Raw genomic sequence first — 17,451 nt, forward strand, 5'->3', positions numbered from 1 at the left:
ATCCGGGATTTGAACCCGGAACCTCAAAGCAGCAGTCATACTGCGTACGAAATACAACTACGCCACCAAGGCATTATATCATTTTCAACGTAAAACGAGTCGGATAGGAGATGTGAAAAGCTGATTTTGGCGGCATATTCTCAATATGGCGCGAGTGGCATAAATACGAGGTGGCAAAATAGACTTTCGAAAATAAAGTCGAAATCTATAAAAACACTAATTTAAAAAAAAAATGTCTTACAAGGTAACTTGTTTTTAGCAATAATATATTATATTATACTAAATAGCCGCAATTTTTCAGGATTCTATATTATACAAAGTCATTTTGGCATTGCGTTACTAAATGAAACCACATATCCGTCTTCACCTTTGCTCATATTGTGACAAAAATCATCCATTAATAACGAATATTTTCACCAAAAATCCTGGTTCAGTTTTCTGATTTTTTGATGATTTTGTAGTTCAATGCGAATATGGCGTATGTGAATATATTTCTGACTGAAAGTGTGATGTTGCCGCTGCGATGAATGCTCTTACACTTTTTCATTTTACATCTACGGCTCAAGTAAGTAACTTATTATAAAGTGTTATTTCCAAGATAAATATATGCTTTTAGTAACGCAATGCCAAAATGACCCTGTATATTTTCAACTGAAAATACAAAAAATACTCAATATATCGCAAGTACTTTATATCACACGTACTATTTGTATTTAAACTCCTTGTATTCTATATGGCACCTCGTAAATCATGGAAATAAACACATACGTGTTACATTTATACAATTTCTGTTGAAATACATAATATTCACTGCTCTCAAGTTTTACAATTACTCTGACTAGGTCATTCAAAACGGGATTCAACGCTTGCATACATCTCAGCGATAATAGGCTAAGCAGAATAACTACCCAGAAAGAATCGCATACCAAAGATTTGTCCCCCATTAATTTTATTTCGGTCAACGAAAACCTGGTAAACCCACGCCCCTCTCTTAATAAAATAATGACCTATTTTCCAAAATTGATAATTTGTGGGAATCGTCACAACTCATTTCTGTTTGCGACCTTTTTTATTTTTTCTTTTTTTCATACTATACCTCAGAACAATGATAAGCACTATAGGTTTCATTTTTGACTTATCTTTAACAAGTTCAATATTATAGCAACTTAAAAAAAAGGTCGCAAACAGTATGAGTTTTTTGACAATTCCCACAAATTAACAATTTTGGAATAGCTAATTATTTTATTAAGAGTGCGCGCATTTAGACGCTACATGATGAAATGGCTCGCTCAGCGGCATGACTGGTGTAGTGCCACTTACAGGAAAATATGTAAAAGGACAGCTTACCAGTGGCGCAGCATCCATAGTCCATACAGCCTGATTCCTACCGGCTTCCTTTCTAGGTTTATCTATGTTTGTCTTAGTTTTTGTTTTCTGTTAAATTCGCGCCGATATGTTAACTAAGATTTTTTTTTTGCCACGGATTACCTTCTGAAAATTTTCACCTTTCGCCACTGCAGCTTGGGTTGTGTTTCGTACCATCATATTCTACCTTGAATTTATGATCGAGTGTTTTATAGGTAATGGATATTGCATCATTTGACTTGTCGGCATAGGCTGCAGATACCTTTCCCTGAGATTCTATAATCACACTTCATCTCTACTATATATCAAGTTGGTAAATCTGTCGGAGAGTTCGGTTGGATTGTTACCACTGTCTGTCTGCTGCTGAATAGCATTATCCATGTTGTGCTCCAGCTAGGCCATAATTAGAAAAAATATCAGCCTTGTATTATATACTGTCCCACTGCTGGGCATGTGCCTCTTCGATTTTTGAAGATTTGGGCGACTTATTTGTTGAAATGTCTTTTTTTTTTGTTCTCACATGGGCCTTGGGCGGGCAAATTTAGGGTCCGTTTGGGTGGCATGAACCCACGCTACGCCATTCAGCATTTAACATTTCAAATGCGCAAGAGTGGGGGCGTATAGATATCACGCGATCCCTTTCTTTCGCGCATCGTTCTCTATGACGTCACGTGCCTGTTGCGTTTCTTTTCTGTTCCTTAATGTTTTTCAAAAGCTTATGATTTGTTGATTTTTAGCAGTCTTAGTTTTGATATGACGTCATTTCTTGATAAAAGTATTAAAAAACAATTATCATTCTAATACTCTATTTATAAATTTGGTGATGTTACTACTGTTTATTGGCCATTATGTCGCTTACCGTCAGGAGAGATGTAAGCTCATCGAATCATTAAAAAACAACTAATACTGAGATTAGTGTGGTGTATGCGCAATGTCACTCTCAGGTGTATTTATAAATTAAAACAGGGACAATCAGTATGAATCGTCAATATTCCAAGTATTTTACATGTCTGTGCATGATTTTACAACGTTATACTGTAATGTCTTTTGTTTTTAATGTTTTAGTACGATTCATAATAAGTCACATTCATTTGGAATATTACTTCGAAATTTATGGCGCGAATATTCAAGTTATAGGAGTAGGTGATTGTGGGTTTGATTTTTTAAAGGTCAAAATTTATGTTTTAGTAATTTTTGCGGGTATGTTCTGGAAGTAAAAATATCATCACGCCTTTATCCACAACGGGTAGGGAGAAGTGCAACCAGAGCACTCACTTTTGACTAAGTGTGTTCCGGCCCATGATGTCGCAATATCGGGCGCAAATTCTAGACTCCGGTCTGAGTAGACCGAAAAAATCCAAATGTAACTTTGCCCGACCTGGGATTCGAACTCGGGACCTCAGAGCAGGGTTACCGCGCACGCTACACCACTACGCCACCGGGGCATTGATTTGTTTTATTAAAATCTTCGGTTGCCGAGCAGCCTATTTCTTTTGTCATTTATTTAGGACTTCGGCAGCTGGGTTAAGTCGAACCAGTAAAACCTATAAGTAATACTTAATACCTATATAGTCAATGTTATAAAAAGAAAATATGACATTTGCAACATTAATATTCATAATACTGAATTTATATAACGACGGTGCTGAATGGGCTAAATCCCTTTGCCGTCCTAATAAAAAGGGAAATTAAAAAAAAAATTACGATAGTTTCATTTATTTGATATGTATTATAATTTATAATCATACAGAGAAAGTACTTAAATGTAAATGTTAGTAAAAGTAAACGTTAACTATGAATATTATGTAGACATTTTTAATGATAATTTTCCATAATGATTTTAAAAATAAAATTTGTCGTTTTACTGGAAGAAGTTATTGTGATCCATTTCTTAGAATGTCATATTATATGTTAATATGTATATTAATTTATATTTTATCATATTTTTGTCGTTATATATTATTTTACACACTCGATTACAGGAATTTGAATAAAAACTAATTTGTTCCGTAATTGTAATAAAATTTGTGTATTTCAATAATTAAAATTAGCCACGGTCTGTACAGAAGGCAAATGGTACCTATGCGCTACCCCGACCACCGAGGTGCTTTAAATTACGTAAGTGCAAATCAAGACTGTCGAGTGTCGACTGTAGACTCAGTTGCGTTTACTTCTAGCGCGCCAATTTATTCACAATTTATTTATGGTATTAATTGATAAATTAATTGTCTATGGATTAAATATTTGAACCCAAGAATGTTCTATATATTTTGACGTACTGCAGATAATTTCAAATTTCGAACGCCACGTAATGCCGCCAGCCCGTACCTAAATAATTTTGTACCCATGCTTTCATTTTTATTTTTACGTTGTCCTTGTAAGTTTGTTATAGGTGATCAGTTAGATTATGTTTATATTTATAAAATTGTTTGCGTGTGTTTATCGGACTGCGACATTGCAAGTACTTTAATCATGTACGTCTTTTCGTCATGAAGTACTACAGCGATGTAAAGAAATGTTAGTTGGCATCGAACCGCGACCGCCACGATTTAGCCGAGCAAAATTGCGAAACAAGTTTAGCCATTAGTTTAATAGTAATAAAGACAAACTTGGTTCGATAAACGTGTACAAAGCGGTGTCGCTAACTTGGTATCCGCGGTCAGGATACGTTACATACGTTGCATCTTATTTATTTATTAGCGTGAGGCGATATCGCGGCCTCCGCTCGGCTCGCATTTGTTTCCCCGCCGTGCCGGGCGGCCATGTTGGATGCGCCGCGCCGCGCGAACCCGCCAGTTTCACGCGGACATTCATACGCGGACATCGCACGGTTTACGCGCGCACCGGCAAAACCGCACGCGATACGTGTTTGTTAAAATTATATTTTGTAAACTGAGCAATTAAATATTATGGGCCGTTCACGAGACAGTGACGGTATAAAGAGTGGCCTGATAATATCCGAGGTTGAGAAGCGGCCGTGCCTGTTTGATACGAACGATCCCAACTACGGAGACAGGGCGGAGAAGTCCAGGTGCTGGGAGGACGTGTGCGAGACGGTGGTACCGGGCTGGACCGGGCTCGGCTCGGCTGAGCGGCTGGCGGCGGGTGAGTGCTGAGCGTGCGGAGTGTGCCGGCGCGGTGGCTCCGACGAGCGCCCGAGCGCGTGCGACTGCGGCGACCGACGGCCGCAGCCCGCAACGTCTGCGTGCCTTTGTTCGCCGTCCGCGGTCCCGCGGCTTGACGGCACCGTATGCTTTCGAAACTACTTCCAAATAACGTTTTGCTCCAATCCGAAACAACACGTGCCGTATTTATGATTACTTTACATTAGCTATATGTATTTATTTTTATCGCCGCCATTTTGTCGTATTAACTGCGGATATTGTGTGATTGTATTTTTGCGTATCGCGTACCAATAGGTTCGTGTTTACGTGACTTTGATTAATTTAATGTCGGCACTTGTAATATTCTTCATTTTGTTTATGTTTTTACGAAGATGGTAATGAAGTGATTTTTGGAATTTATCGCATATTTATAAATCTCCTATATTACATATACAAACTTCAACATCGTTAAATTTCTCTATATTCTACATTAAAATTATTTATTACATCTTAATTTATAATAATACCTAATTACCTAGGTTTTCTTTCGAAATAATCAATATGATTTTTTAGCAATGATTGCTTATTTTTTTCGATTTCATTACAGCTGCGACCAATTACATCATCGATGAAATTATTTGCGTGTGACTTATGATTTTAATGTCACTTCAAAATAATATTTTACATGAATTAATATTCAAAATTGGAATGTTAATCGATGAAAACAATGGACAATAATTCTTTTTTTTATAACATTCTATTTTCAAAATTATTATTTATTTAAATAATTAATATTTAAAAAATGACAGCTGCATAATTATGAAACATTTTTGTTGTTTTAATAATTTGATCACTGGCAATTATTTTCAGCATACTATAATAAACTTGAATTGTACTAGTTCGCGTATTGGAATACATTTTGCTGTCGATGCGGACCACCCACATTTCTTTGTCAGTTACTTGACAAAGTGACTGCGTATCGCTGTTTGCCATACCTCATAATATTGCGACGTTCTGTCACTCGTTAGGTATTTCTATATCGGTTTAAGACGTATCAGTTTAAGCTAAATACTTGATTAGATTACTATTTGTTATAATATGCCATAGCTGTAATTTTATGGACGTTCGGGTAAGGTAAGATGACAATGCGTTTGATTGCAAGAAAAATAAGTAATTAATTATTATAATTGGAGTAAAAATACGCCTTTTTGATATACTTGTCATGAAATTATAATAATATTTATTAATTAATAATAAAACCTGTTTGTAAAGTTTTTAAGAATTGTTCCAAATTTGAATTTAGATTTATTAATTTGTGTGCGTTTTTTTTTTATGAAATTCAAATAAATACTTAATTAATCATAAACACTTAAATAACAATACAAATTTTGAACCAGCCAAGGCAAGAAAAAATTCGCCATTTACCTACGTGTCAACTGTCGAGTGTCGAAGAAATCACGGCAATTGCAATTTGCAGGGCGGAGTTATTTTTGTGCTTCGAGTATTTTTTTCTGGATTAATAAAATAACAATAGTAGATGTGTAATCTAGTATAAAGTTGATGAAAGGTGAGAAGTCAGTAGGGCCGCGTTGCATTAACCGCGCGTCATTGTTCACGAATGTGCAGCTTCCATTTCGATTGTAGGTAGTAATGTTTAAGCAGGAAAAATAACTATTAATTACTAAATCTTTTTTTGAGTACTTTTGATGTCTCAATAATGTATAAATTAATTTAGTAACAAAGTACCAAATTTTTTTATAGTTTTTAGAAAAGCAAGCCTCATAATTGTATCAGTAAGAATGAAGTAAATTTTTATGATGACCTTAAGAAAATATATGAATAATGTAAGTATTTATAATTATTATAAATCCATTAGTTCGAATAAAATTATCATAGTCTAACAGTAATAATATGTTAATAATATTATATTGAGTTTAAACTTTAAGTAGCTACACGAAAAAAATAAAAACAGGTTAACCTCTAATAAATCTATTTTTTTTATGCAAATGTATCTATGTAAAATTTTCTAAAAAAATCTTTAAATGGCCTAATAATTTTTAAATGTTCCGACAACTGCTGTTTTTATTCAGTAAGTTTTATATAGATTTATGGATAGGTACATAATATAATGACGATTTACGAGTGGTGTCAATAGGTCGGCCATTTTGTCGCACTAACCGTCTAGTGTCCGTGCCTGTTGTAAATAGATAGCGTGCGTTACGTTTTAAAACTTATTCCAATTCAATAAGTTTCGATTTTTAACGCGCGTTTTGTAATTCGATAATAGTAATTGAAAATAATATTTATGACGGTTTTTGGTATATTTTTAGATACTTATCTAGATAGATACTTATCTAAAAATATAATTTTAAAAATAAGTAGCGTTGTTTTTTTATGTAAAATACGTAATAATTTTTAAGGTAATTTTAATAGGTTTTTTTTTCGGGTATAAATACGGGTCCGGATTTACTATTATCTTCGTAAAATGTTTTAAACTGAAATAACTACGTGATACGGAAGTAAGGTTAGCCCCTTGTGCGGTGAAAGTCCGCACCCGCATCCATGCAAAATCATTCTAACTGCTTACTATATTAAATTAATAATCCTGTGTATTTCTACATTTCATGCTCGGCATTTAAATGATAAAAAATAAATGATAAGTGGAACATTTTAATTAATTCGAAATTCAAATTCCATTTAAAATATTATCGATTTAATTAGGTACGAGTTGGTAAAATATTCGAATTGTGATTTATTTTGTTTCTTTTTTTATATATTATGTAAATATTAAACAGTTCCAATTGGTTTGAGTTGACAGTTAAATAGTGTTTATATCGCGAAATATTCGTTGAATATTATTGCCGGTTATTTTTATGATAATATAACATTTTTTGACGAAAGTTAAACATCTCAATATATATCCTTAAGGTCACATATAATTTTATATGTACTTATTAGTTATTTCTTTTATTTGAGTACGCGACTAGACGCTTCATTCTGTTGGCTTTTTGCTGCGAAAGATTACGTAAGTATAATTTTTAAAAGGGATTTCAAATGATACTTAAGTGAATACAGATTATGAATGTGTTGTATGTCTTGTACAATCACGTGGTCATGATTTTTCGTATTACCTAATTATAATTGAAATAAAGTTATTTCGGATTTCATCGTTTTTACAACTAGCTTTTGCTCGCTGCTTCGCCCGCGTGTAGAAGTTTTCCGGGACAAAAGTCTTGCTATATACTCTCCCGGGATAGAAATTAACCTATAACCTTTCCAGGGAAGTTTCATCGAAGGATTTCAATGAAATTTGGCATGGGGACAGTACGGTAAGATATAGCGGGACTTTTATCCGAAAAACTATTTCACGCTTGCAATGCCTCGAGCAAAAAAAATAAAATAAAATTAACGTTTAAATTATATGTTGCATCAGAGGTTCAATTTAAAATTAAACCACCTACTTATATTCAGAAATTTAAACAATTTTTTTTTTAAATCAATCATATTTAAACCCCAGCATGAGCTACCTTGTGGTGACAAAAAAAATGTAAATAAGTACATAAGTATCTATGCAGTTGGTATACCCAAAGCTCACGTCACGATACAAAAAAATATTTTTAAATTTCCATCATCTAATGTTACCTAATAAATAACTTTCCGACTCCAACACGTGAAATATGACGTTTGAATAACTGTAAGTAAATATAATTGGAACTAGATGCCATTGTTCCCACTCCGCTAAAATGCTGAGGAAGTGGTTTTTGTTACTAGCTGATGCTGCGCGTTATATGTAACTTGATTCTGTAATTTATAGTGGTAGTGTTGCCAGACGTCAAAATACAAGAGAAAATTAGTATGCACAACAATAAAATTGCAATCTAAATAGAGTATTTTACACAAGTAATTCAACGTATTTCGCTCAGAGTCGATGAGTAATGTAGCCCAAAAGTTCCCGCAATCATTTAATCACGCCAAATTTTCCCACGTGGCGCTGAAATCCCCCTAAATTTGGGGAATAATCCCATCTGGCAAGTATGTCTCTGAATGTTCAGACTTATGTTACTGAAAGACTGATAAAGCGGGAAAAAGGAGCCACTAACTTCATGCGGGTTGCAGAATGAAAACTAAACTATTTTACGGACTTTATCGCAGATTTTTATATTATGGTTTTATATGTGTGCAGCAAAGTGACTCCACTGCTCCTGATGGTAAGTGGAGTGGGGTCCAATAGAATGTCGACTGACGAGAGATGATTACCCCTCGGCAGTCGACACAATTTTACCGGCCTGTTTGAACCGGATATACACAGGCTGATCCCGGAACGCGACACACTTACGTGAGCCGCTACGGCGCTACTCTAGTATTTATAATCGAAATGACATTGTTCAATTTTACATTCTAAATCTATGGTCACTTGGCAGTATGCTCCCTGACCGTAGTCGGTTCCTTACGAATTAAAAATCTACGTGTATGTAAGTGTAAGTTCTGCATTAGTAATCTCACGATCTAAATGTAGTATTTTGAAATTAAACTAATTTTCCGGATTCTATGGCGGTTTTTTGTTTTTTATTTTTCTCCCGACGTTTCGAAGACTTTGCAGCCTTCATGGTCACGGGGGGACTGAGGTGTTGTTCATCCGCAAGTATGTATGTAGTATTTTGTCATTAAAAATTCTAGATTACAGTGGTAATTGGTGAAATTTTCAGAATGGCTCCCGTAAACATATAGCTAAGTATTTATATGCATGAATGTGGTCTACCAATCGTTTTAATGATAATTAGATTTTATATAAATTAAGAAAGGAAGCCGAAGCGGCGGCAGCCTAGTTGGTTGTGGAACGGACTGCCGCGACGAATGTCCGCAGGTTCAAATCCCAAAGGCACACACCTCTGATTTTCTAAAAAAAAATATGTGTGTATTCTTTGTGAAGGAAAACATCGTGAGGAAACCTGCATACCTGAGAAGTTCTCTATAGGAATTTCGAGGGTGTGTGAAGTCTACCAATCCGCACTAGGTCAGCGTGGTGGACTAAAGCCTAATCCCTCTCAGTAGTAGAAGAGGCCCGTGCCCAATAGTGGGACAGTATATAATATATGGCTGATATTATTATATTATTATAAGAAAGGAAGCCGGCAGGAATCGACCTATGGACCTTTCTCCGCTGCTACGTCACAGTTTACGGGTGGGCTTGACGCGTACCATCTGTCAGATTCGTTCGGCAAGTCATTCAATTGTGAAAAGTCATTGGATGTATATTAACCAGATAATTTGTTTAAGTGTACCAAGTAGCCAATAATTAAGTGCATGATAGCTGGACTGCCTCGGTGGCGTAGTTGTACTGCATGCGCGGTACGGCAGCGCTCTGAGGTCCTAGGTTCGAATCCCGGGTCGGGCAAAGTGATATTTGGGTTTTTCTGCTCAATATGAGCCCGGAGTCTGGAATTTGTGCCCGATATGGCGATAGGCTCGCCCCCTATCACATCCTGGGACGGAACACACTCGGCGAAAAGTGGGTGCCTTGGTTGCACCTCTGCATACCCCTTCGGAGATAAATGCGTGATGATGTGTGTGTGTGTGTATGATAGCTGTATTGGGAATGGATCTGGAAATATAAAGGCAAAGAACATCACAGACGTAGATTTTTGTTCCTTATGCGTCCAATTCGGGATGATTTTTTAAATTGAGGTGGTGGGTAGGGATGGTGGCGAGGTCAGCTACTTATAACATTCTGGCAGTGTAAAAGACTTCTCGGCAAGACTTGGGGCGTACACCCTAAAATTGCCAGATGGCTATATACTGCGGTGGTACGACCAATCACCACCTATGGAGCTGTAGTCTGGTGGCCCAGAACCAAACTATCCACAGCTAGAAACAAACTGCAGCAATTTCATACATTAGCGTGTACAGCTATAACGGGCTGCATGAAAACTACACCCACAGCTGTTTTAGAGGTCCTTGCTGCCCAATTTGTTTTTTTCCCAAATGATTCACCTGAGCGTTTGCGTGATTCGTTTTTGTTTAGGTGATAGTGTTTCGCATAAAGGTTAGGGGGGTACGGGGATCCGATATTTTAAATGTAATCCTCCGCCCCGCTCTGGTGCCCAATAGTTCAATGATGGAAGTTGTGGGATGTTACTAAGAAAGTATGGAGGGGATTTGTGGAGGGAAATATACAATCCTTTAGGATGGGCGGACGGGAGAAGGAAGATGTTCGCGAGCCCTTTAGGCTTCGATGTGAATATACAATCAAAAGGTATACACGCTGAACTGTGTGTCTAGGGCCGCGGGAAAGGTCCGCCCGTGCTTGGACGTGCATTCGGTGGGGAGACCGAGCGCAAAAGAATTGTCCCGGGGGATACTTTTCAAATTAAAGTGTGTATTGATTATCAATTATAGTTCGCTTTAACGGTGAAGGCAAACTTTAAGACATACTTGAGAATACTCTAAGAAGCGGGCGAGCGTGGTGGACTAAGACCTTAGTCTCAGTAGTAAAGGCCCGAACAGCAGTGTGCGGTATGTAATGCAGGGCTTGTGTTATTATAATAAAAGAGTTTAAATGTAGTATGTTAAAATTCGCAGTAGAATGTTAAAATTCGCTGCATTTGTCCCGAGTCGGTGTAACTGCAGGGCACAATCCGCAACTCACATAAATGCGCCTCCTATGCTATTTTTAGACCATGAATTATACCAATTATTTTGAAATAATAATTTCATGCTTCTGTATTATTGTCACTCAGTACTTAGAACCTACTTCAGGAGTATTGAACAGTCACATAATATAAATTAAAAATACTTCAAGAACAAAAGTGTGCTTGACGTCTCTCGTCTTGGAAAATTAAGAATTTTCTGCGAGTAAAATTAATATATCCATCCGAAAAATCGTTTAATTTCATGTCTAACGTTCGCGTTAATATAAGAAATCATAATTTTCAGTCATATTACAACCTCAAGTTTTCTGTCTTAATACATTGCAGTTCTTTGAGTGAAGGCTTGATATTTATTCCGATAATATTTATTCAGGTAAAGTGCTTATTTTTCCAAACAGTAAAGTGTATTTGATAGTAGGTAGCCACGGGCCATAAATATTCATTAAAGCAGAGATATCATTGTAGACCGCCACCGAGCTTCTTTCCTTGTAAATTTCTGGAAATACCATAAGTTCTCAAATAAGTAAATGATATCACGCAAAAAAACAAAGTTACAGCAACAATATGTAACAAAAATACTTAAACAAGATCATAAAAACACAAAACTTATTAAAATGTCAGTAGAGAAGTTATCGTGAATATGTGCGATTATTAGTATATTCACAATGTAATACAGTTATACGGATATCTTTTAATGCGTTTTAACTTATTTTTGAACAAGTGTCGATATCTCGTTTAATTAATGACGTTTTATGTGAGAAACTTTGTGCCGTTTTGTACGGCAATAACCTGTTTGTTGGTACAAATCACTGCCTTTAGATTATTTAACGATGCGGGACATATATTATTATAATTAGACAAATGCATGTTATTACTTAATATAATTTAATATTGTCATGATAGACATCGATCTAGGTAGTGCGCGTTGCGGCAAACAAAGAACACGCGGCGAAACGAAACGCAATATCGTTCTAATTTTATAATAACTAGGAACAATGAGTGATGCGTGAATGTGCTGCATTTGTGTTCGCAAAAAAAAAAAACAATCGCATAAAAGGTTTTAAGTGACTTACTGGCTAACCTAGAAAAATATTTAAAAACGAATAAAGCGAATGTTCGATATTTAAAATATGTTGTCAATTTATATTCCACAAAATCATCAGTAATAATATTAATATTTAAATTTTGAAATATTCCCAGACATAATTATTATGCTGCTAGTTCAAGGATAATACGTAACTAACTTTGCATCGATAAAGTTAGGCGATAGAAACACTGAACTATAAAACGTGGTATTAATAAAATCGACGTGTTCTATATTTTCCTCAGAGCTGAGTTAATAATAAAATATACAAAACAGTAGAATGTTAAAATTCGCTGCATTTGTCCCGAGTCAGTGTAACTGCAGGGCACAATCCGCAACTCACGTAGCGGTCTCAACTCTGGGAAATGTTTTCACTAAATTATCTTACCGCTTCAAATATTGTGTTTGTTCTCAGTTTGTTGTGAAACTAATTATATTTACACTAATTAGAATGTATCGTAAACTAATTATTCTTAATTATAGTTGTATAGGTAAGATATATATTTATCCAATGATATTAATGCCATTTAATAACTACAGGAAATTATTATAAACTTATTTTTCATATCACAATCTGCGGCACAAAAAATAATATACAACATCGAGAGACGTGTCAACTCGGCTACACGCTAATACGTGCACCTTCACCACATAATATACCTTACGTGTTGTTCTACGTACATTACCGGCTCACTAAGACTGCCATTTCAAAATTAAGATTGCCACACAGCAGTGTACAACGCGACAATGTAATTCACTTGAAATATTATCGTGAAATAATGCAGTAGTGGTGGAAGTTCGTGACTCAATAGACGCAAGGGGGCCGGGCGTGCGCGCTCCCGCACCGAGCTCCACGAAAGCATGATTATATCTCGACGCAAGGTGTACATTGCTCGCCGAGAACTATAAAGTGCGACGTCGCTTATTAAAATTGTTTGCAAAGCGCGCAATGAATTGCGTGGTTTGGTGAAATCTGTTTGCACACATTGGTACACGAGATAGTCTGTTATCGACGGACTCGGCCGTCTAGTTTTAAAAGGAGTTCAAATGAAATGAAATTACTTGTTTTCATACGTCCTCTGTAAATGTATAGTGGCTCTTTATTGAGTTGTAAACGGTGCGAGGTGAAGGCGAGAGATTTGGACGTGTGGTTAATTATTTCGTAATTACTTCTTGTATAGAAGTCGGGGAAAATAATATGTGTGTCAATTTTACGTCGACATGAGACGTTGTAAGACACAGTTACTAACAGTTGGTAAGACTGAGCGAGATTTGAAATTGGAATACTTTTTTCACCTTAGATATAAATAATAAATTATTTTTAATTAATTAATTAAAACATTAATATTCTTCATTCAAAATAATTTATATTGCAAACATCTTTCAATGTCGACCTCTTCGCAGCTCGATATTTCATTTGTACAATGTCAGACAGATCTCTAGCCCAATAATAACAGTATTGCGCATATCCGCAATGTAAATTATATTGTTTTTTTTTTATATATTTTATCTTGTAATAAATTAGAATAATATTTGTGGTAATATTGTAATGCTCTTACGGTTTTCAAGGGCGGTATAGAGTATGGCGGTGCAGTGCGGTAGATCCGGCCGGTTTGCGACCGACAGCCGCAAGATGTGCACGTCATTGTGAAAATGTTATCGTGTCGGCTGATTGCTTAATGACAGTTGTTATTTAAGCTAAACGTTATTTTTTATTCGTGTTAATATTTTGATGATTTGTAATTTTATTTTTGTTTTTTTTTTTAATTCCTAATTTTTTTTTTAATTATCAAGTTTTAGTCCGGGGTTGTCTATAAAAAATTTGCGTAAATTTTTATTGATCGAGAAATTCTCTTTAGGAATTTCGAAGGTGTGTGAAGTCTACCAACCCGCACTAGGCCAGCGTGGTGGACTAAGGGCTAATCCCTCTCAGTAGTAGAGGAGGCCCGTGCAGCAGTGGGACAGTATACAGGGCTGATATTATATTATTATTTATTGATCGACTTTAAATACTCCTGTTTCCTCAATATTTCTTTGTTGTAACTAATTTTATATTGACGTGATGGTCATGGTAAGCGATGATGACCCAAACAGCAACACAATGTTAAATAACAAACTAACTAGGCCTGCAGTTGCTAGCTTGCTCGTTGTCCCGAGACAAAACTTCAATGGCACAACAAAGGTTGAAAAGACACGATGGTTCGGTGGATAACCCTGCGCTTTCGCGCGGCGAGGTCACAGGTTCAAGTTCGCGTGACGTTTTAAATGACAAACTGGATTGATCGCTTTGTCGTTTGATGTTTTTGTCATGTAAATAAGACTAATTTGTTTATTTGAGCGACTAAGGGCCTGTTGCATAAGTTTCAAGTACATTTTATTTGACATTTATCGTTATACAGCTAATGTAGATAGTACTCATTTTATTTTCAATTTCAGAGCATAGACTTTTGTATTTGGTACGGCTAATACGTTTCTGTGACGAGTAAGATTTATTCACAAGTGAAACAGGTAAATTTACAATAGAGTTTTTATAAATGCCATAGTTTGTGATGTTTGAAGAAAACTCAGAGATTACTGAAAGAAATTGGATGACATATAGCATACACTAACTCCTGGATAAATACAGAAGCATAATATAGTTCATATAGGCTACTTTTATTTTATGTTGAATAAGTAATCAGTTCATAGAAGTTTTACGCCGGGAAGGTTGATCACGCTGACGGATTCTCGAGTATAACTTACGTCATCATTAACATTAAATAAAAAAACGCATCAAAATAATCTAATATTTCCCCCTCCCCGCTTGCCTGAGGCAATTCTTGTGAGTTCGGTCTCCACACCGAATGCACGCCCGTGCAATAAGAGACATTTGTCGCGGCCCTAGGCACAGTTCAGTGTGTATACCTCATGGTTGCCAATTCACAGAGGCCTATGAGGGCTCGCGAACATTTCCTGGCCTTTTTCTCTCCGCCCATCCTGAGAGCGTTTCTTTCCTTTCCCCAGCTATCCCCTCCCAACTTTCCTGCGGCGATAGCATAGTTGGTTGTGTAACGTACTGCCAAGACGAATGTCCGCAGGTTCTAATCCCAAGGGCACACACCTATGACTTTTCTAAAAAAATGTGTGTGTTTTCTTTGTGAATTATTGCTTGCTTTAACGGTGAAGGAAAACATCGTGAGGAGACCTGCATACCTGAAAAGTTCTGTATAAGAATTTCGAAGGTGTGTGAAGTTTACCAATCCGCACTGGACCAGCGTGGTGGACTAAGGCCTAATCCCTCTCAGTAGTAGAGGAGGCCCGTACGCAACAGTGGGACAGCATATAATACAGGGCTGATTATGGTGATGATGAACTTTCCTTCAGGTCCCTGCGGTCGCTAAGCTGGGGCATTTCAGTATCCCATTCGCAGATTTCGCCCGGTTTTTATTGTTGTTAAAAGCAGTTCATTCATATGCTCTCCAAATAAGAAATTAATTTTAAATTTCCATACGGGTGCACAACCCTCTCAGGAATAAATCAATATAATATTTGTATACCTAATTTGATAATTTATTTTGTTGTTATTGTAACGGTTTCGCGTTAATGGCGATATTGGACGTCGACGTCGCTCGCATGACGTCGCGTAAACTATCTCGAAACAAGATGGCGGCGTTTCACACCTCCACTTTCAAACTTTGTAACAGAAATGTTGAGAATCGTGAATAGCGTTTGGCGGGTGTTGTAGCGTGCTCGCAGTTATAGGTTCGATTCCCGATTCAGTCATATTTGTTTTCTTATAATAGACGATTTGAACTAAAAATATTGTGATACATAAATGCATATAATTAAAACTCGGGTAGAAGGATGTTAAGATATAAATTACTAGACAGTGAGTACCGAAAATGATTGTGTTTGTGGGTTCATTGTTGCTAGCGAGTGAACAACTCGGAATAATGTTGATCGTTCAATATAAATTATCTTCTATCAGCCCCTATCTCACTTCAATTTGTTGACGTACCAGGCCGCTTAGAGGGTTCAGGCTTTAGAAATCAATTAGAAACACGAAATGCTGCTCGACTTGAGATTTGTGATGGATTATAAAAGAAATAACTCTGGATGGTAAAACTATTAGTGGATTTATTGAGAACAGTAAAGACTAGACAATGACCAAAGAGAAGTATATAATTTCCTTTTTAAGCGGCATACTGCCAGTACTAATATAGCTCTCACATTGGTTGTTATTGTTTGGTTTATACTCTTTGTTACAATACAGTTTCAAAAATTTGAACTCAAGATCGCCGTGCTGCCAATAAATCAAAGAAGCGATTGTTTGCTATAAGCAGGCCCCTTTCTCACTTCTTTTTTGGGGCACTCTTATTCTCAAAAGTTGTAAATCCATAATTGTTTGCACCCCCCTCCCTTCCTTATGCCTTCCTGTACTTTTAATAGTATTTTTTTCCTTTGGGAGCACTGTGTGCCCCCACCTGCCCCCACAAAAAAAGCTCTGTCTATAAGTATTATAATACTAATTACTTATATCTCCATTACACGCTTATATATTCTTTACTACATAACTTATAGCTAGGAAATATCCACTCGAAGGCAATGGGACAGCACTCCTTCATCTTGCACCATGCAATTTAAATTTCATGTGCATCGAGTTTATGTGTTGGTAATGCTGATCGACTATACTCATCAAGGTGGAGGAAGCGCGAGAAGTATGCCAGAATCGTGCAAATTGGCAATCCGTAGTCTCTGCGTACCCCCTATGGGATAGAGGCGTGATATGTATCAGTGGCGAAGGGTCCATATCACCCAATTCTTGCTTTCCTTTATGTAGAACCTATTATCATTAAAACGATTTGCAAACCGCACTCATACATATTAGTAGTAGTGTATTCTTTGTGAATTTATCGTTCGCTTTAACTGTGAAGGAAAACATCGTGAGGAAACCTGCATACCTGAGAAGTTCTCTATAGGAATTTCGAAGGTGTGTGAAGTCTACCAATCCGTACTAGGCCAGCGTGGTGGACTAAGGCCTAATCCCTCTCAGTAGTAGAGGAGGCCCGCGCTCACCAGTGGGCAAGTATATAATACAGGGCTGATATTATTATGTTGTGTCGGGTTCCATTTCGGAAAATATCACCTTACGCCACTGCTATGTATGTATGTATGTATGTATGTATGTATTTATGTATGTACAAGGTGTAAAACCATCAATGGTTCACGTAAGTCGCGTTCCGGAATCATCCTGTGCATATCCGGTTTCAAA

At 36.5% G+C, this 17,451-nt stretch overlaps 1 protein-coding gene across 1 annotated transcript in view; it reads left to right on the forward strand.

The window, feature by feature from the left end:
* Positions 1-3,959: 3,959 nt before the first annotated feature.
* Positions 3,960-17,451, forward strand: part of LOC115455510 (bromodomain-containing protein 4) — a 49,542-nt gene continuing 36,050 nt past the window's right edge. The window contains exon 1 of the mRNA XM_037437897.1: positions 3,960-4,470. Within this exon, the coding sequence (XP_037293794.1) occupies positions 4,275-4,470 (196 nt within the window). The 5' untranslated portion in view covers positions 3,960-4,274. The remainder of the gene's footprint in view (positions 4,471-17,451) is intronic.

Source organism: Manduca sexta, chromosome 2, assembly GCF_014839805.1.
Source record: "Manduca sexta isolate Smith_Timp_Sample1 chromosome 2, JHU_Msex_v1.0, whole genome shotgun sequence".
NCBI classification, from domain to species: domain Eukaryota; kingdom Metazoa; phylum Arthropoda; class Insecta; order Lepidoptera; family Sphingidae; genus Manduca; species Manduca sexta.